We start from the raw sequence: 20,839 nt of genomic DNA on the forward strand, positions 1-20,839 counted from the left end.
CAACACAGCTATCTATCTATCTATCTATCTATTTATTTATTTATTGAGATAGAGAGAGGAATCATCTTTCTCAACCTCTTTTCTTGCTAGGAACCTACTAGGTGTTAATGAGCCCTCCAAGCTCCTCTTGCCTCTTGCTGTTCTCCTGCTGCACAAATATTTCTAGGGTAACGAAATATGTATGATTTTACTCTTGAGTTTTGTGAGATGGACAAGATTCCACAGAGTTCTTAAAAGAGAGCCTAAAGATATTCACTCATGTAGGACAAAAGTTATACAAAATGCTTTGATATTCATCAAGTTATTTTTCCTCTAAAATTTACTTTTTTAGATCAGATTGTCAGCTTGCTTGTACTTAGATTTTGTACATATATATACAAAATAGAACGTATGTAGTGCTCAGAAAAAGAACAGGAGAGAGGAAATTGAGACTTGGGCACTGTCACTGTGAGGAATTCCTTACAGTCTGGCAAAACTCTTATGAATTCCAGTAGGGGATTCTCAAGATTTTCCTTTTCCGAAGGAGTGAGACTTCTGGAAGTTTCTCTTGCTTTAGAAGAAGGTATGGAAGCCCGGCAGCAGATCTGATTTCCAGCTCTGAATTTCCTAATGAGAGGAGTTTGGATTCAAGTGGGTTGCAGTTCTTTTGGTTTTTATCTCACAGCAGTAATTATTCTCTTTCATGTTTCTCACATCCCATTTTTATTACATATCCTTAATCTAAAATCAAAGTCTTCAGTATTTTTTCAGTTGAGGAAAAAAGGTTATGGCAAACATGTACCTTTCATGCTGCTGGCTTTCCAAACTGCTTCAAAGAGCCCCAAAAGCAAGCCTTTTTCCTTGAATACGGGGAAAATAAAGCAAAAGTGTGTGCCTTGATTCAGCTCCAAGCTCTAATTCAGGAAGTTCTTAGCCCAGAGTGCTCCATCTTGTTTTGTCTCTCCCAGCACTTTGGGCTCTTTCACTTCTCTTCCTTTTGGGGGGATTATTTGTTTGTTTCCTTGTTTTACTGTTAGTCTTTATTTTAGTCATATTTGAATGTATTCAAATTATTCAGAAGCATGGTCTCTTATTTTATTATCATGTCCTTCTCGCTGGTAGAACAACTCTTCTAATATATTTCAAAATCCGTATTAATATTGAAATTATTTTCATTTGATCTTGCTTTTGTCTGAAGAGTGTTGTTATTTAATAAAGAATTATAAATATTTGTTACTTTTACCTTAAATAAAGGCAAGTGCTGCTACTAACTAGCATTCTCTATTGCACGATCCAATTCACAGCATTTTTTTAAAATTTAGTTTAACCAATTGATAATCCAGCCAAGGAAAGTCTCAGATCTGCTATACCATGACAATACCCTTTTGATTATACAATGAATTACATTATTTTGCACACTTAAATTTGCTTTCAGTCAAACAGATTTGTGTGGGTAAAAATAAAAAATAAATAAAGCGAGAATTGATTTGGTGCTATTTGAGAAATTAAAGATGAAAACTGTTGGCAACTTCCAGCCTTGGCTGTACTGTCTGTCCGTGTATGAATTTGCCTTACAGAGAAGGTCAAATAATTCAGGCAAGCTGTGAACCTGATCTAAACATCTATTTTTTGCAAAACCCTTGCTTTTTGGTGAGGTGGGTTTACCAAGCCTATTAGTTTTACCTCTGAGACTGTGTTATGCTTTCACAAACAAAGCTTATCTGTTGGTGCTGGCATGGCATGGGTATTTAGCTGCTCTTACTGTTTAGCATTTCAATTACTCTGGATTTGACACTCATTCCCAGTGTGTTTCCTCTTGCAGAATACTTCATTTGAACCGGAAATTTTCCAAAACACCATCATCTGTGAAATGCCTAGTAATGATCTCAATAAATTCAAAGGCTACATGTAAGTATTTGTTATCCATAAATGTACTGTCTATCTCAGTTTTAATGTTTCACTTGGGGGAGACATGGATGGAAGCAACATGTTTTGCAGAAATTGATGGACACTTCTGTTATCTATTCCTGGACTCAGAAATCAATAGAATATGCAGACTGGAATTTGGGTTTTAAGGCAAAGAAGGATGAGAGTTTGACACTGAATTTACAATTGTTTTATACAAATTGTTCTCACAAGACTTCAGCTCTTTTCCAAATTCAGACACAAGTGCATTTGTGTTTGACCTGAGGGTTAGTCTAGGCTAGATTTTCTATGTAAATCCTTTCTAATGTTTAAAGATATCCAGCTTCATTGTTCCCATTTCTTCATATTTATGGCCATGGGGAAAAGGCTTCCAGGATCTGACATACAAACCTAATTTTATTCTTACAGCTGAAAAACACAAGCACCAATACTCTAAATGAAACCAATGCATTAGAATAGTAATTAAAAAGTTTACTAGTAACTAAACTAGTAGTTATTGTCTTTCCAATGATGCAGTGAGAATGTTGAACCTGGAACTTGAGTAAACCAGTGGATTCTTGTCCATTAGCCCTGATCATTCCTAATCTGGTTTTGAGATTTTATGTGCTGTAGAATTATACCTCTAATAGGAAGGCTGTTTTCCCTCTTCTATGATTTCTTAACAAGTTGTGGTGGTTTGTTAGGGTAGTATGGTTATGTTGCTGTTGGACTTGATGATCTTGAAGGTCTTTTCCAACCTGTGCAGTTCTATGATTCTATGAAGTAAAAACAGGTCTGGTCTGTATTGATTGCTGGCTTAGTGGACCACTAAGTATAATCTAAATAGAAGTAATCCTTCCAATTAGCCTGCTCTAATACAACACAAGAACACTGAGATTATGCAAATGTAAGAAATATGTCACAAGAAAACACACAGAAACACACCCTTAGGGTCCAGGACTGGATTCAACATCTTTAAATCTCTGCCTTTAACTCCCAGCTTCAAGGCTAGATGAAAGAATTCTGTGGAAAATAATTTACTAACAGTTAGTGGAGTTTTCTTCTTTAGTCTTCTTTAGTCTGAGGTGTTTTCTAAACCCAAATGACTTTGAGCAGTATTCAAACAAAAATTGGACTCTCGGCAAAGCAAGGTATGACCAGCTTACAGTGCTGCTCCAAGAGGTATGCATCCTTACAGTCTTGCCAGCTTACATTTTTCTCCAAGAACCCTTAATAAATTATTGAGTGTCCATCTCCTTGCTGTAAAATTGTAGCAGTGCATAAGAATTGTCTTTGCTAAAAACAATAAGCAAGAACTTAGTGATATCTGCCTGGCAAGCCCTGGCCACAGCAAATACTGCTCAAAGGGGATGCAGGAAGGCTTCTGCTAAGTGATTTCACCAAGGCTGAATCTAGCTCCCCAGGAAAAGGGAATTCTGCTGTTACTTTTTTAAAATGTGCCAACAAAGACATTTGAATTAAAAGTTATTAAGTAATGTAACTTCATATATGAGATACTTAAATCTCACTGCACCAAAGCCTAGGCTTCATATACAGAAAACACTCTGTGATAACTCCCATTTTGTTCAAATGCCAGTGACGACAACTGAAGATCTGTAACCTGAAGCTGCTTTGGAAATTACACACCTGCACTCCAACATATAACAATGACCTTCTCCTGTCTTAACACTGCCAGCCAGAGCTGCCTTGTGGTCTTCCTCTGCAGAGTCTTTGATCAAAGCCATTATTCTACCATCTTTAGCTATTTGGCATCTAAACCTTTTTACTCCTCACCCTTGATGTCACATTGTCACGTGCAGCTGCAAACAGATGGAGGACTGTACATAGCCCTAGGTAGCTCTGAACCTTGTCCCTCATTTAAATAACACTGCAGTTCGCTGGTAAACACAATACCAAATATCCAGTAGAAAGTCGTAAAATATACATATTCTGGAAGAACTCTTATCTTATGCTGTTATTGAAGTAATAAAACCAGTTCAAGATGAAAAATCTCAGCTTTGGTAAAGATTTCAGGAAGAGCCTACAAGAATTCATAACAGAAAACTGTGCAAAACTAGTTTTCATTTTCAGAGACAAGTAACAAATTGCCTGCCTGATGGAGTATTGACCTTACAATTTTCAGTAAGTTTTCACCTGTCTATTCTACTAGCAGAAGGAGCAGATGTGTGATGGGACATCCTCAGCCAGGGTGAAAAATCTTCCATCTAGTGTGGGTGAGGCTGAGCCTGAGCCCAGACACTCTTCAAGGAGCTGAGGTTCACAAAGATGCAAGCCCTCTGGTGGTTATTAGAATTTTCAGTGACTTCTTACTGGAGTCTTTACTGAAGCTGAGTGAAGTACAAGCAAGATAGGGTCTTCACAGTTCCTTGTTTTCAACTTGGACATGCACACAAAAAAATTGTTTGAGGCTTTATCAGAACAGAAAAAGGCATTGCTTTATTTTTTCTTCTTTTTGTTTTCCTAGGGAACAGCCAAATCATGAACGGATCGGTTTTAATATCGAAAGCCTTTTGCTTCGTGGATGTACAATCAGAAACACTGAAGTTGCGGTAGGAATTGTTATATATGCAGGTAAGAAGTACATTCTATCTCACTAAACACAGAATTTCCCTTTAAATATCCTTAAGTAGATATAAGTAGTCTAACCTTGCACCATAGTTTGACATTAAGAACTGGTAGATCAGAGGGAAGAGTGCATAACCTTTTGAAGTAAACGTGTTACTCACACATCTCTAAAGCTAATGAGTCCTACACTGGTTCTCTAACAAGTGACAGTATACCTGTGTATGTCTTGCTACATTTATGCAAAGATATCCAGACCAGTCAAATTTGATAAGGTTAGTTTAACTCTCAGCTCTGCAGCTCTGATTATAACACTAATTTCATTGGTCATAAAATCTACGCTGCTGCCCTGAGAGGGATCTCAGTGGCTTCTCAGGGTAGAAACCATTGCAGCTTAAGATCCATTACACACTGAGATAGACATAGCGTGTCTCTGCAATTGTGCATTTCATGCAGTAGATACATGAACCACACCAGACAGTGTCAGCGCCCAAATCAAATGCAGTAGTCCAGGTTAAACAGTGGGTCAGCTCATCTTTTTCTCAGCTTCGTTTACCTTCAGAGTGTTACCACTGCGTTTATTCAGCAAGAGTGATTTATCACTGATTTTGACATGTGCCCTCTTCCTCTTCATAAACAGTGTATCGACTTCCCTCTTTATTGCCCCTTCAGTTGTTGATGAAAAAAGTCAGTTTAAATGCAATGATTAATCCCATTATTGGTTATTTTTATCTTTCTGGAAGAGTCATGTGACTTGTATGTCTAACCAGCGTCAGAAGGGTTCAAGGCTGAGCCACCTGAGAGAAAATAAAAATGACCATTTTTGAAAGTCTTTTACCTTAGATTTCCTTCCACCTTCCAGAATATTTTATCTGATAACTGGCCATTTTATTTCACTGCTGTAGAAGAGGACTCTAAATGACTACATCTCCCATATATTTCCACAGCCTTCAGTTTGTTAGTCTTTCAACACCTCTCTTTGTAAACATCACCAGGAAGAATGGTGCCTACCAAACCAAGGGAGAATAACCAGGCATAGGAGAAATCCAAAACTATCACCTGTATTTTGGTACTACTATATAAAAATGTCTATAGGAATCACTTCCTATAGAATTGAAGTAGTTTCACAGAATCATAGAATAGTCAGATTTAGAAGGGACCTTTAAGGATCTGACCCTCCCGGCAAGGCTGGATGTGGCTCTGGGCAACCTGGACTAGTGGTTGGCAACCCTGCACATGGCAGGGGGGTTGAAACTAGATGATCTTTGAGGTCCTTTTCAACCCAGGCCATTCTATGTTTCTATGATATGATTCTATGGTTAGGCAAATCTTTCACTAGATCAAGGTGCTCAAAGTCCCATCTACCCCGGCCTTAAACACTGCCAGGGATGAAGTATCCACAGCTTTTCTGGGAAACCTGTTACAACCTGCATTAAAAAAATAAATCTTCCTTATATTCAATCTAAATCCACCCCCTTTTTCCATAGGGGAAAGTTTTTTTTCTGTCTGTTACTAACGCCCCTTTGTACATTAGAAGTCTGCTATAACATCTCCCTTGAGCCTTCTCCAGGTTTAACAGTGCCAGCTCTCTCAGTTCCTCATCACAGGAGAGGTGTCTGAGCCCTCTTTATTTTCAAGATCATCATGGACCTGCTCTAACAGGTCCATGTCTTACCTTCTCCTGTTAGGATTCCCATTTTTATTCTCTATTTATTTCCTAGTATGCTCCTTTCACCAATAGCAAAGATCGTAATGTGGGCCTGTGTTAACGTTACTTAAGCAGCCAGCTGCAAAGGTTGGAGTTTTAATGATTCCCAAGATGTGGTGTCATTGGTCTGAGTAAGACTTCAATTCAATTTCCCGCTGACATCTTTTTGTTCATGTCAGTATAAAGGCTTATTCTTTCTCTTCTAAAATTAGACTCACTTGAGCCAGTAACCAGCTTCATTTCTGGGTTTCTTTGACATTGATTATATTCTGGCTTTTAATCATGGTCTGTGACCTTTTCTGAACATCCAAAATCAGTCACATTGTAACATGGCACATTCTCCATTTTTATAACCCTATTACTCCTCAATCTTACTTTCTAATGGGCGCTTTGTGAAGCGCGGAGCCATCACTTAAAGTGATTGTTTAGCCTGTGCAGTTCTCATCTGACCCAAGCAGAGTTTCACCTTTCATGGCTACCCAAATGTTCTACGTAAAGCAATAGCGCTAATGCACCAAAACCGTGTTACAGAGCAATGGCCAATATGGTTTTCCTATTGTGATAGGGGCAGCATCAAGAATTAAAAATGCTTTTCCAGTAATAAAGTACCAGAATAGAAACAAGTTTTAAATGAGGCCATTAGCATCCAGAAATTTAGAGATAATCTACTGGTGTGTGACAGGTGAGGTGATGGGTTATAGAGCATATAAATCTGTGAGGATTCTAGGAGAAAAAAAACCAAACATATATATAGTTAATTCCTCTTATTTCTGATATTCCATAGCTTGCAGAGTTAGATCCATATTAGAGATGCTGAGAAAATTCCTTTTCCTGTTGGTCAGTTGAAGGGGAGGGGAATGAAAGAGTTGAAATTTGGAATTAAAGCTCCTCCAATTTCATTGATTAAATTTCCCTGAGGGACCCTTGAGGGGGACTAAAGGGCTTTGTCCTGAGCAATTTGTTGTTGGGTTTATTTGTTATTGGTTTTTTTCAATGCAAAATATTCCATTAAAAAGAAAAGTGAGAAAACAAGATTTACACAGCTGCTGGAGGAACACATTTGCAGGCTGTAATGCTCTCGTTTTCTGTGTAGCTCAGTGGTAAAAGCATTTGTTCACAGAAGGAAAGGCTGTACAGGAGTGAACCCACACCTCCTGCTTCACAAGTAGTGCCCTGACTTACCTGACTTTGTGCAAAAGTGGATATGTACATATACATGAGCTGAAAAGGAAGGAGCACTGGTGGCATGAGCTGGTCCCACCAACATTGCTCTGGGTTGTGTAAAAAATTACATATTCATTGGAATGGGAAGCTAAGAGTCCCTGCTCGTAGTGGATGTCCTGAACATAAGGCTGGAGAGTAATTTTCTCTCTTGCTCTCTACCTCAGTTAATTATCTTTGATGTAAAGCTGGAGCGAATCCAATAGCAGTGATTAAATCACTCCTTACTTCCAGCTTTTGGTTCAAATCACTTCTCTAGAAAAAACCAAAAGATGAATGGGCAAACAGTACCTCTCACACACTAAACACACATATAAACAACAACAACGTAAATACAAGTCTGCATGGCCTTTATTTTTTATTATAGATATAAGTATAAAATATACCATTTAATATAGCAACAGATTTTATCCAGATATCCCATTTGTAGAGCCACAGTTTAGATAATTTTAACAAAATAGAAAAAGCAAATTCTGGTGTTGACTTCTTACAGAACTCTTTTTTCATTACAAATATTCCAGCTCAATTTTAATTCAGTATGTTCTTAGGATTTAGTGGGCTTTTTTTCATTTCTTGCCCTGCTGTTTTGTTAGCACTTTACATCCGCATGATGAAAAAGTAAATAACATTCGTGTCTTTCACTGCTGGACCTGACGTGTTGGATTGTATTGAAGTTAATACATGAAATGTGTCTAGTGGCTTCCTAATAGCTAATGAATGATATTTTCAATATTTTTCAAATGTGCGTTCCAGAAACCAGTATAGCACCTAATCATGTTGATTATAAAATTCCAAAACACAATATTATTGCTCTTTTTCCTTCCATTCTCCAGATTTAGCTGTTATGTAGAAGCACATCTGTACTTCTGAGTCTCAAGCGTTTTGAATATTGGTACAATCCTTGTGTTCCTATTGAACCTGCTGCCTTTGAGAAACTAAGATGTATGTGACAGCTTAAAGCTGAAATGTAATTGAGCTCTTCTGTAAACCCGTACCTAGATTTAGTGTCTCATATATTCTGACATTCAGTCAAATGAGAAAATGGGCAATAGAATTCCTCAATGAAGCTGGAGATAAATTAATATTAGTCATGAGGATCCCACTCCTACTTTGTGAAATGCTTTTTTTAGAAAAAAAAAACTACAAAATGTTATGTAAACATGATCATATCCACTTGTGTTTTGAAGGTCATGAAACCAAGGCCATGCTGAATAACAATGGTCCTCGTTACAAGCGCAGCAAGATAGAGCGACGGATGAACGTGGATATTTTCTTGTGTGTGGGACTCCTGTTCACAATGTGTCTTGTTGGATCTATAGGTATGAAGCACTAACAAAAATCTTTTGTTTGATTTCTATTTTCTACATGATGATTAGAACTGATCTTACAGGGACATGTGAGCTCAGATCTAGAGCTAAAGGCCTCAGGCTTTTGGACTCTTTAGGTTCTTTGGTCTTATCATGTACAAGTTAAAATGGCAAATCCGAGCAATTCAGATGGAAGGAAACTCAGCTATGGCTATAAATATTTCAGATAAGATCTATCTCCCCTATAATAAAGTATGTGTAAAGCAAGCAAGTGAAAGCTGTTGAGTTAATGCGTAGGAAGCAGTACTCAAGAGTGTTGCTCTGAAAGTAATGCCTCCTATTTTATTATGTTGGCCCATGATGTCAGAGATGGACGGTGGTGGAATGGCAGCAAAGGTTGAACCATCCCACCAGTTGTCATGGTTTTGTGATTTTCGGTTATTGGTATTCCACATCATAACATCATGTAGTGGACATACCTAGTTCTCAGAAGAGAAGGACTACTACAGTCCCCACGGCACTTTGCTCCTTTGTTACCATTTTCCAGCCGGAGGGAAAAGATAGAAGCTCGCAGTATAAAAACTTGCAGATCACGAGACCTCGTCCCTTTTTCCGCCGTCTCTCGTCTTGGCAGCACCTCGCTCTCCAGCCGTCTTATCGTCGGTAGTAGAGTAAGGCCTACCTTGATTTTGGGACATTCTCTCTCTCTGTATTGGATTTATCAGCTTAAATTGTAATTATATTGTATTATAGTGTGTTGTTTTGCATTCCGATATCTTATTTAGTAAATTAGTTTGTTTCTCCTCAGATTGTTGCCGCTGTTCTTTGCTCTCAGGGCCATCTCCTTACCCTTTTCCCCTTTCCCCTTTTCCCGGGACGTGGGCCCTTGGGTCCCCCGTCCCCTTTGTCACGGAATCGGGCCTAACGCCCTTAAACCGTTGACACCAGTACACTGTTACATTTTGCTGCCCTGTGGCAGATGGCAGCAGAGGGGCAGTCTGAAACAACGGCATCTGACATGGAAGTGTGTATGAAGCGAAAGTGTGTCATAGAATTCCTCCATGCAGTAAAACATGACGCCCATTGACATTCATTGATGCTTGTTCCATATATGACTACAAAAATATGATGCTGGTTTACCTTCATTTCTATAACATTTTCCTTTAATACTTCCATGGTGACACATGAGCTGCACATGGGTAATTGATTTGGTTCACAGTCTCTACAGCTACCTGCTTCTCAAAAGCCTTTTTGGCACAGGCTGATACGGATCAATTGCTTAGGTGGGAACACTGCATTTTTCCACGGGCCTTGCAGTGCCTCCCTCCTTGCATGCAGCAACTGGATGGGGCTGGGGTTGTCTGGCTCTAGTTTACTTGATTGATGATCTCAGAGGCCTCACTTTCATTGCACGGAAGCACCCACCTGCCCTACTGCTCTGATTGCAGTCTGTCCATTGCAGGTCAGTACTAATGGATCTCCTAACCCTGAGGAAAAGGGCCAGATTTTAAGCCCACTGAGCTTTGAATGCGTCACTGCTTTAAAGAGATAACAGAGGCTCCCATGAGAATTTTGTGTTCAAAGCCCCCTTTTCTTTCTAATCCATTTCATCTCAGCGATAACTTGCTTAGTGCTACTGCTCTGATTTAGTTTTGTAGAGACAAAGTCAAATCATGTGGCCCTGTCAAGCTTTCCTGAACCTTCCCCAGAGCCTTGCGATGTGACCCAACAGTCAGTCATCACTGTAACTCTGTTAGAAGTAAAGGCCATCCAAAAAGATGAACAATAGAACTGACTTAATCACTTTTTTAATTTTGCTGCTTCATGTTGCAGTGGGCTTTCTTGGCACAGAAGAGGGATTTTCAGTTTGACAACTGAGCTCTATGCAAGGGAGAGAGAGAGAGAGACTTATTTCCATTGTTCCCTGGCTGCTGTCATGTCAATTTAGAGACTTGTCTTTGTCTGGTGTGTAGGAGCCCTTGAGTAATAAAGTCCTTTAACTTAAGGTTTGAAGTGGTCTCAGATAAAAAAAAAAAAATGACGTTTAAAAAACAATTTATATGCTCAGGTTAAAAAGAAAAAAAAGAAAAAGAAGAAAGACTTTAAAATATTCATAGTTTAAGTGAAACATGTAAAGCAGGAACAAGAATAATCAACTTTCATCTGCTCAAAAGATGCCATTGCTCTGCCATGAGTTCCTCTTTGCAGCCTTGTCTGAGTGGGGCTCCAGGAAGAAACAGTACTGGTGAATCCATCAGTATTTTCCTTGCACACTGTGAAAAAGGAAGGGGAAGAAGTGACTTGTACACCATAGCTGTGCTTCCTCAGTTGTGATCGAAGTCTCTAGCAGCCAGAAAATATTGCTGAAATAATTTTAGTTCCTTTGGCAGGATTTTAGCAGGCAGATGCTCCAAAATGGCCACTTGCTTAATTGGTGCTAATAGAAGTTTTATCAGAACTGGATGCGCAAAGTGGACTAATAGGGGTTTGGGGCAGGAGAAGGGCATCTGGAGCAATGACAATGTGAGGAAACTAAGTCATTTGTGCTGGCTACATGTCAAGTTTCTGACTCTGTAAATTTAGGAATATCCTTGTGTAAAGTTTATGTCAGTAATGGCAATATGAAAGGTGGTAAAGAAATCATGATGGAATCTTGATAGGTCCTGAAGCAGAGACGTTGCTGCAGTAGTGCAGTTTAGGAATGTGAGTTAACTGATGGGGAACTGAGGAGCTGCCTGAATTAATTTTTAATTTAATGTTAGCATGTAATTATGAAGACTTCAGATTGTCTATACAGAGACAGTGATACATCTTTCTGTTAGAAAGAGGAATAGAAGCCTTCAGCATGGAGGATTCTTAAAGCTAGGTAGCAGAGATGGAATCCTCCCATGACAGAAGATAGAGTGAGAAGAGATCTACACAGGCCCTGGGAGAAACCTGCTGAAGGACAGATGGACAAAAAATAGCCATGCCCAGCATGGCTGTTACGTGCATATGCTGCAAAGTTCTGCATATGTTTTTCACTCTTCAGCAGATTTGCAGCACTGCTTGGGTACTTGATTTGGAAATGTTTTTCTTAATTAGCATTGCAGTCCATCAATCAGATGTAAATCAGTAAATCAGAAGCTTTATCAGTCACCATCCTGTTCAGTGTGTTTCAGTATCGTATGACATTCCTACAGGGCACGGCATTTGGTCTGGAAGCTTCCCAGAACACCCACCTTATGATGTCCCAGACGAGAATGGCAATTTTCTGTCTCCAGTTCTTTCCGGCTTCTACATGTTCTTGACTATGATAATCTTGTTGCAGGTAAGAGACAAAGCTCCTTTGTTGCCTTCAAGGAAGAAGATATTAAAAACTGACTGCAATCAGTAATAAAAAAATTAATATCAATTAATAGTTTGTGCAGTACTTTCTTAATCCTATTTGTAAATGTTGCAAAGAGCATTCCAAATCATCAAAGCAGGGAATGCACTATCATTTTTTCTTTTGAAACACAAATTTTTCTTTGTTGCTTTTGAAACCTCATGAGGAAGGACAGGTATTATATCTCTGAACAGCTCCAGAGTCTGTAGGATATGCATTACAGAGGATGCTTACATCCAAATATCAGTTGTTTGGTGTTTTTTTTTCTTTTGCCTATGTCCATCATTTCTAAATAGAAATGCGACTTAATATCTCATGTAAACAGTGAAACAAAATTTGTAGGTTTTGTCAGTGGGGAATAACAACTAGGTAAGGTTCTGCAGATTTAGAAAAGAAGCTAAATTAAAAGTAAGGTGCTCACATATCTGAGTCTGATTAAGCCTAATTGAGAAAGAACAATTTAAAGGATGGGGGAAAATAACATCTACTTTTCAGATTTCTTGATTTATCTGCTGAGATTTAAGTGGACAGGATTTCTTTGGTATGAATGAAATATGAAGATAACTTTTTGAGCTGCTTGAATTCCTTAGGGGCTTATTCTTCATTACTGAAACAGAATATTTGTGCATCGTATGAATTCTGGATTATTTCACGGTGGGGAAGTTATTGGATGGGAAGCGTTGCATGTAAAGGCATTGCTTGCTAAACAGGCTAACACTAAGAGTTAGTCTGTGCTAGTCTATCATTTCTGAGTTTCAGGAGGGTAAGAGCAGCATGTACCTTGGTCCAGAAAATGCGTTTTTTGAAAGAGCATCCTCTGAAAGGCTCATCTTTTGGGTTGGTTCTCACAGAGATTTTCATCTCTTCCAGGTTTTGATCCCCATTTCTCTTTATGTGTCCATTGAGTTAGTCAAGCTGGGCCAAGTCTTCTTAATTCACAATGACATTGACCTGTATGATGAAGAAGCAGATTTGCCCATACAGTGCCGAGCCCTAAATATTACTGAAGATCTTGGACAAATCCAGTATATTTTCTCAGACAAAACTGGGACACTAACAGAAAACAAAATGGTATTCCGACGCTGTACTGTTGATGGACATGAGTTTTCACATCAGGAAAATGGTAAGAAAGACTTTTCTACACTTGCTTTTTTCTCTGAGCTACAAAATGTTAATAAATTAAATATTAATATTTCAGCCTGCTGAGCCTTCTGACTGGGTTTGTGGTTTTGTCTCCATTTTGTGAGGGACTCCTGTTACAGAGACTCCTGAAAGTTTTAAATGATTTGGAAGTTAGATTGGGAAGTTTTTTTGGTTTCCTGCATTGCACTTGGGAGTGCAAAGAGAACATTTACTTCATTTCTTAGTAAGTACCAGCTAATCTTTCATAGGCTCGCAAACTGAGATTAGTTAGTAATCAAGCTCAGTGGATCCAGAAGTAATTACCATAGTGTGGTGTGAAAGAATGCTCATCTACACCTAGAGACAACCCTAGCTGCAGGCTATCTGAAGTCTCTTGGCATTCAGCACTGAATCTGAACTTTTGACCCAGGCCCCTCCTTGGTTGCTACTTTCTCTCTCTACATAGTGCAGAGGATTTTATTAAGCTGGCATGCAGCTGCTGGGAAGATGTTTGTGCTCTGTTACTGAGAGCATTAGGAAATTTGTGAATTACCGTATTTCGTTAATCAGTTCCAGCCAACTGCAACGTGCATCTACATAGACCCAGCATTAGGCAACGTCCTTAAAAATGACTGGTCATTTTTAAGTGTTTTCTTGCAATAATAAACATAGAGAGGGAGTTGCCAGAAGCCAAAGTGGATAATGGAGTTTTTCTGGTTAGGACTTAGGAATCGTTTTACCTTTCGGTTGGTTTATTTCATGTTTTTTTTTAACTAACCAAGGAATTCCTCCTGAGCCATGCCAAGAACAGTGAGGTAAGGTTTCGTTTTCTGTTTACAGCCAAGCGCCTGGAGACACACAAGGAGTTGGACTTAGAAGATGAGTACTTCGCAAAACTTCAGCACTTCACACTTCCTCCAATGAATATTGAAAGACCAGCCACTTATCAGAGGACCATGAGACCTTTAAGGAGGTCCCAGAGCGCTAGGGCTCATTTTCAGGGGCATACAAGGAGCAGGTCACTTGGTCGTCGTGATAGCAACCAATCTCAAGTGGCATTCAGCAGTACCATCGTGAGTACAAGCAGATTGAGTTGGCATATCTTTAAGGATTTCTCCTTCCTGTTGCATTTTCTGATGGGGAGCTGACCAGGGGACAGGAGAAATCCTAGCCTTGGTAGAGCTAAGGGAAGGGAGAGGCAAAGCATTGGGGTCTTCACTGAGAACATGCAGGCAGGAGCTAGGTGAGGGTATCAAAAGCTGCAGCAGAAGTGTAGGGGCACTCAGGTGAGGTTTTATGGTGAATGTTTGATAGGAAGAGGAACAGGAAATTGGGATCCAAGATGACTTTTAAAGGTCCCTTCCAACTCTGAAGATTCTATGATTCTACAGTTCTATGATTCTATTGAAGCTGGGGTTCAACACAGGAGGAGTTACTCAGCACAGAGGGGAACAATCTTTTTGTATTGTTTTGGCACACTGAAATGGCAAGAAACTGAGGTTAACTGCAATGGGAATTCTGGGCTGGGGCTGAATAAGAGGAGTTGGGTGAGCGGGAATGGGAGCCTGGAGCCTGACAGTGCAGAAATGGGAGGTACAGGTGCTCCTGGGAGATAGTGGTGGTAAAAAGGTTATGGGGTTGAGCTTGAGTTTGAACAAATCTCAAAAAGCCACAGACTACTTCTGCTATCAGCAATGCAACATATTGGCTCTGCTAAACCATGTTTAGAAAATCCCTGAGCTGTGCATGTTAAATGCAAAAGCTGTGCTCTCCAGAGCAGTTCTGGGAGTTTGAGAGTGTGTCAGAAGATGAATGTCGCATTTCTTCAAGACAGCAGGAAAACCTTAGACTCCTCTGAATCTTAGATCTGAAACTTCTCCAAATCTAACACAACCTAATTAAGGTCTGTCTTCTCTTCTTGAAAGCTTTTTAAGAGGCATTTCAGACAAAGCTTTTATAGACTTTGGGAGAAGGTCAAACACTTTCAAAATTAGAATTCCAATTAAGACTACATGTCTGAAAAACCCTCCAAAATCTTGTTTTTCAGAAATTGCAATAAATACAGAATTCTCAGAACTTCATTTTCTGCCACTGTTCTTCTTGGCAACATTTTTGACTTGCTGAATTTTTTTTGGTTGATGTAAGTTCATTTTAAGATCCTACTTGTATCGTTCAATTCCTCTGTCATGAAGAAGTAGATATTAGTCAGTATTTCTCCTGCTCTTGGAATATGGTGGGTCTGTCAATTGTCCTCACATTTTCCAGCCCAGTCCTCAAGGAATACTGAGAACCTGTCTGTACCTATTTCCCTTATATGTCAGTGTGATAAAGGAGTTCCTTGCCAGATATAATTCCTCCAAGATAATTTTTTCTGCCAGGCTGCTTCAGTTTCTTCCAGATATAAACTGCCATGGTTGGTTGACTGGTTTGTTTCTTTGCTTGTTTGTTGTTTTGTTTTGGGCTGTGAGGTTTTTTGGTCTTTTTGTTGTTGCTGCTGCTGTTTTGAGGTTGTTTTTTGTTTGTTTGTTTGTTTGTTTTTCTATTGTAAAAGCAATATCTGAAGAACTTGTATCAAATATCTGCTTTATAGAAAGAGGTTAAGCTACTGTCCTGGAAATAACCAGTCTTTGCTGCTGTCCATGTATCTGGAGACATCAGCTAAACTCTGTGACAAATATGAAGATGCAGTAAAAATGAAGACATTTAGGTATTGCCCAGAGACTGTGTTGTATGTTTATATCCTTCAGATGATGCACAGTAATATCTTTTTTTTACAAAGCCAATTCCCTCGTGACAAAATGAGGATCATAACATTTTCTATGTCTCTGTTTCCTGTCCTCTGATGCATTTGCACGTTGCTAAGAACAGCTGGAGCATCTTGGATCCTCTGGTTATACAGACAGTATTGTGGGTTTGAAAGTGTCTCAATCAAAATTTCTCATTAAAAATCCATCTTTGAATGTGTGAGTGAAATATTGCTATTTTACTTATTGAATTTAAGGCTTGCAGAGTCCTTATGGATAAATGTTTCAGTTTAAATACAAGCGGTGAAGAATTCAGTGGTAGTCAACAATTGTCAAATGATGTTCTCACTATGAAATCATGAGTCTCAGCTTCTTCAGATCAACAAAATGCAAGTAAAAGCAAAACTTTGCTCTTCATAATGAGCAATGCAAAGTCCAGAGGTAGCTAGCTGGGATTGTACAATTTGTTGTTGGCTTTTTTCTTAACAAATGCCAAATTTCCAAGGCTTGATTTGCCAACCATATGAAAGCTACTCATGGAAATTAGTAGCCTGAGGTAACAGGAAAATTGAAGAACTTTGCACTGGTGAGAGGACACAGTGGTTTTTGGGTAAGGGTTAGCACAGCATCTGCTGTGAGCACCTGCATATCAGAACTGTTGCCAGGAAAAACATTTTTTAAAAAAAATATTTTTAGAAAAGAGGGCTGTTAATTTAATAACATCCTGCAAAATCCAAAGAGTTTAATTGGAAAATAGCTATGGCAGTCAAAGAATGATCATGTACTAATGTTAAAAAATTCTATGCAAACAACTTTTAAAGGAAGATTATCTATGCAGCGACCACAAAATTTGCTTATTGTTAATCAGCCTCATGTGAATCAGTGATAACCAGGTTGCACAGAGTATTTTAAGTGCATTTGTACAGAGGCAGTTGATTGTGCCTGCACATGAGCATGTCTGAGACTTTGTCTCAGTATTCTGAGCAGCTCTGCTATTAGGAAGCTCTACAGCTACACAATGTACTTCTGCCTGCCTGTTTGTGAGAGTGTTCTCTGCTTGACAAGTTTTGAAGTTTTGCGGAAATCTGAGAATCTCTTATCAATTAGCTTGTTCATCACAGTGCACCTCTGAGCTCAAGATGAGGATGATGGGTATTTCATGGCATTTGATAAAGTTAATTAAACTGGAGACTGCAGATCCTGGAAGAGAAACTTCACAGCATTGCTTGTCTTTCCTGGAGTAAATATAACACAGTTATTATGTGGAATCTAAATCCTATGGCTTACCTTCTTTTTTTTTCCCTTTCCAATATTTCTGTCTGTAGTACTTGTGATCCATGACAGTTTATGGAGCCTCGTTGCCTATTGTTTATGAAGTTCATAAGATAAGATGAATACCATGGCCAGATTCAGCCCCCTAAAATTCAGTGGCAGAGCCTGTTCAGTGAGAAGGTCTTGGACAATGGAAAAGCAAATTCCTAACTTACTGTTAGCAGTCGTATCTCTTGCTATCTTTAGAAGCAAATAAAAAAAAAAAAAAAAGGTCAACCAATTAGCTGGACAGATCTGTTTGTATCCAAATTCAAGCTATTCCAAAAATCTGTAATTGAGCATTGTTGTCATGTCTGCAGTGTTACACTGATATGATAAAAAATACGTAATGTCTGTGTATATTTTAAGTTTTATGTGGAAAGGAAAGGACAGAAGAATGGTGTAGACTTCAGAAATCTCTGAAGGAGTCTGAGAGAAACAAATGCAGAGACTGATTTATTCATTTCATAAACATTTATGAGAACTCCGGAGGGAGAAGGACGAGTCCATATATAAACTGTCTAATGCAATTGGGAAAAGAACAGACTCACCTGTTCTTTCAGACCCCTTGTGAAAATGGAAACTGGTATTTATCCTGCCTGTCTGGCCCTCTAAAGAGACAGCCTTCAGCCAAAGCAGAGGACACCACCTCACTTTAGAGGCTTGAAGATGTCATTGGCCCCATTACTGGATTCTTTGGGTACCTCAAAAAAGAAGCCGTGCTTGTTTACTTTATTAATGTGATTCGTTGTGGCTGCTGCAACGTCTCGGAGGGGAAAATAGTGTGCTATAAACCACAGAGCTATGGTTGACAGAAAGTCAGCAGGGAAGAGTAAGAAAAATACAAAATTATAAAAAAATTTAGAACAGAATGGAGCATTAGCATTTGCTCTGTCTACCTTTAGATGTTCTTATAAATTAAGATCTTGACAGCCCATTTCTTTCTAGATTTAATGATTCCAATAAAGAGTGCCCTGCTATTAGAATCATTTCATGGAGATTTCAATTGTCCTATTGCCATCAGGTTTTAGTGCCATCAAGTAAAAGAAATGCTATCAAGCTAATGGGGAAATCTTAACAATTGAATGGTACTAGCCATTTTATAACTTCAGCACTTTACTAACATGATTACTATCACTGAAAATGTGGTAAATTTAATTGATCATCATCATTGGTGCTACTGTTTCATTTTCTGTTTCGTTCATTTGGTTTTACGTTTGTTCAGAGTAATCAATGAACAAATTTGTTTGTCTGAATTCTTTTATCTGCTGACATTTCATAAGGCTGAACCTAGGGAAATAGGGAAATTCAAGTCAGCCCTGCTTTCACTAAATGTAAAAATAAATTGAGGCTTCTCTGGTAAAGATTGGGTTTTGTATTATTTTGTTTTTAGAATCTGTCCCTGAGGTCACGATTGACTTCACAGTTTTCCATTTTTCCAGAGAAAAATTTTGAGAATGTTTCAATTGAAATGGAATACATACTTCCACATTGCCATTTTTGGCATGAGTTAGAGGCAGATGTTGAAGATATACATGCGAAAAAAAAATGGGGTGGGATTAGGAGTGGCTGCGATCCATGTGTAAGGATTTGTGGTTCATGAGGTTCGTTCTAACTGTGGCAGTACATGTGCAAATTATAATAGCTGGGCAAACAGAGAATTTCTAATAGTCAATATTTAAAATTGAATGTAATCCCCAGCAAAACTGTTTTGAGAGTTGTGGCTGCACATACATGTTATTCATGGGAATTGTCCACTTAGGCCACGTGGGACTGCTGTGCCTAGTGAGCACACTGCAGGCAGCAAAGTACCCGTTGTTTGTTGTAGTAAAGGGTGTCTAAAGAATGACCATTTTAACATTTCGATTTCTGATTCCTTCCATGAGACCTGAGCAATACCTAAGAAGTAGGCTCTTCCCCAGTACATATCAATTTTCTAGAGGAGGGACTGCATCTGTACTTAAATATTTCCCCAAATACAAAAGAAGAAGCATGAAAACACTGAACCAGAATTTCCTGTAGCAAAGAAAGTGCATTATCTTGCTCTATATTTGGATTTCAGCTGAGTTCTGTGCTTCAAAATGAGCAATAGATTTATTTTCAATTATTAGGACAATTTAAGAACCAGTATTCATGTTTGCAAGCGGGAGTTAACAATGTACCATTCAGCTCAGCACTACACAGCCATAAAGGTGGCTGATTGATTGCTGCTGCATATTTAGGGAACTCAAGAAAACTGTGCCAGATTGAAGGAGGAGAGGGTAATAGCTGAGATGAACTAGAAAGCAGCTAAATCACTTTGTCAGTTCCTTTAAGAATGCATCCAAAAGTGTTGGCTCACAGGAAGGTGACTCTGACTTGGGAAGCTCCGGTTAAATATGGCCCTGAATTAAATCCAAACCACACTCTGCTAACATGAAATTTCCATTAAAAGTAATATTCCCAGAGCCCTACATCAGAATAAATTGTAGATAAGTGACATTGTTAAGTAGTTTGGCTTGTGAATTTAGGTTTGATTATAGACAGTGTGGTGGTAAAATTACAATGCCATTTCAGGAACAAATGAAATATGTGTGCACTCATTTATTTATTGTAAAACTTAGGCAGAACAATTTGAGACAGCTTCTCTTTCAGATGCGAAGCAAAATGACTCAGGAAACAAAACTGTTGTAAGCAAGCCATAAGCAAGCTGTATTCTCTGTTGAAATAAAATTCCCACTCCTCCTCTGAGGCAGGAGATCCCAAATGCATTTCCATCTGATCCATCTATGATCTGGGACGCCCTTTAGTTCATTTGTCAGCAGTTTCAAAATTGGGGGTCATATTATAGACTACTCTTGAGACAGATCTCAGAAGAAATAAAATTCTGAAACTTCCTTCTATGCTAAGTAGTATTTTCTCCTAATAATTTAGTTAGTTATGCAGCCTTTAGAAATCCATCCTTTTTCCCTAGATGTTAAATGAAAAGGCATTTACCTTATATAATGCTAGGTGTGAACTCAGTAAGAGACAGCAAAAAACTACTGAGTTGAGAGTTCTTCTTTGGTGACCGCTGTAAATGTAAATAATTCTCCTGAAGTAATTTCTCTTCCAGGAGAAGGATGTGACTCCAGATAGCAGGCTGCTGAGGAGAGTGAGGGAAGATGCACTGCGGACTGAAAACCTTTCTCCTTTCCTACATATGAAGACTGCCACCTCCCTCACTGACTTTTTTCTTGCCCTTGCCATCTGCAATACAGTCGTGGTCTCCACAGCTACTGAGCCAAGACAAAGGGTAATCTAACTTTGATTAAGTATTCAAATGAAATTGATTAGGCTTGAATTTAACAGCATAGAGTAGTGTTCTGTGAAACCTGAGCAATGGTTTGTTTGGGTGCTCTTCGCTAGTTCTTTTATCTTTCCTGTAGTGTGTACAGTCTCACTGTCTATGTACATCCCTACCCAACAAGGCTCTTTATGTTTGATGGATAGCTATGACTACCATGCTATCTGCACTTTCCCTTTTAGATTTAATATTACATTTACTGTAATAAATACGCTGAATGTACTGGGTTTTCTCTTATCTCTAAGGCCATTAACAGAATTATAAGAG

The 20,839-nt window shown here is 38.8% G+C and overlaps 1 protein-coding gene across 3 annotated transcripts in view; it reads left to right on the forward strand.

The window, feature by feature from the left end:
• ATP10B (ATPase phospholipid transporting 10B (putative)) overlaps window positions 1-20,839 on the forward strand; it is a 62,717-nt gene that overhangs the window by 24,044 nt on the left and 17,834 nt on the right. For all 3 annotated transcript variants that reach the window (XM_021410821.1, XM_021410822.1, XM_021410820.1), the window contains 7 exons: window positions 1,802-1,887; window positions 4,370-4,476; window positions 8,584-8,715; window positions 11,886-12,013; window positions 12,941-13,193; window positions 14,033-14,265; window positions 20,342-20,521. In XM_021410821.1, the coding sequence (XP_021266496.1) occupies window positions 1,802-1,887; window positions 4,370-4,476; window positions 8,584-8,715; window positions 11,886-12,013; window positions 12,941-13,193; window positions 14,033-14,265; window positions 20,342-20,521 (1,119 nt within the window). The remainder of the gene's footprint in view (window positions 1-1,801; window positions 1,888-4,369; window positions 4,477-8,583; window positions 8,716-11,885; window positions 12,014-12,940; window positions 13,194-14,032; window positions 14,266-20,341; window positions 20,522-20,839) is intronic.

This window comes from Numida meleagris, chromosome 12 (assembly GCF_002078875.1).
Source record: "Numida meleagris isolate 19003 breed g44 Domestic line chromosome 12, NumMel1.0, whole genome shotgun sequence".
NCBI classification, from domain to species: Eukaryota; Metazoa; Chordata; class Aves; order Galliformes; family Numididae; genus Numida; species Numida meleagris.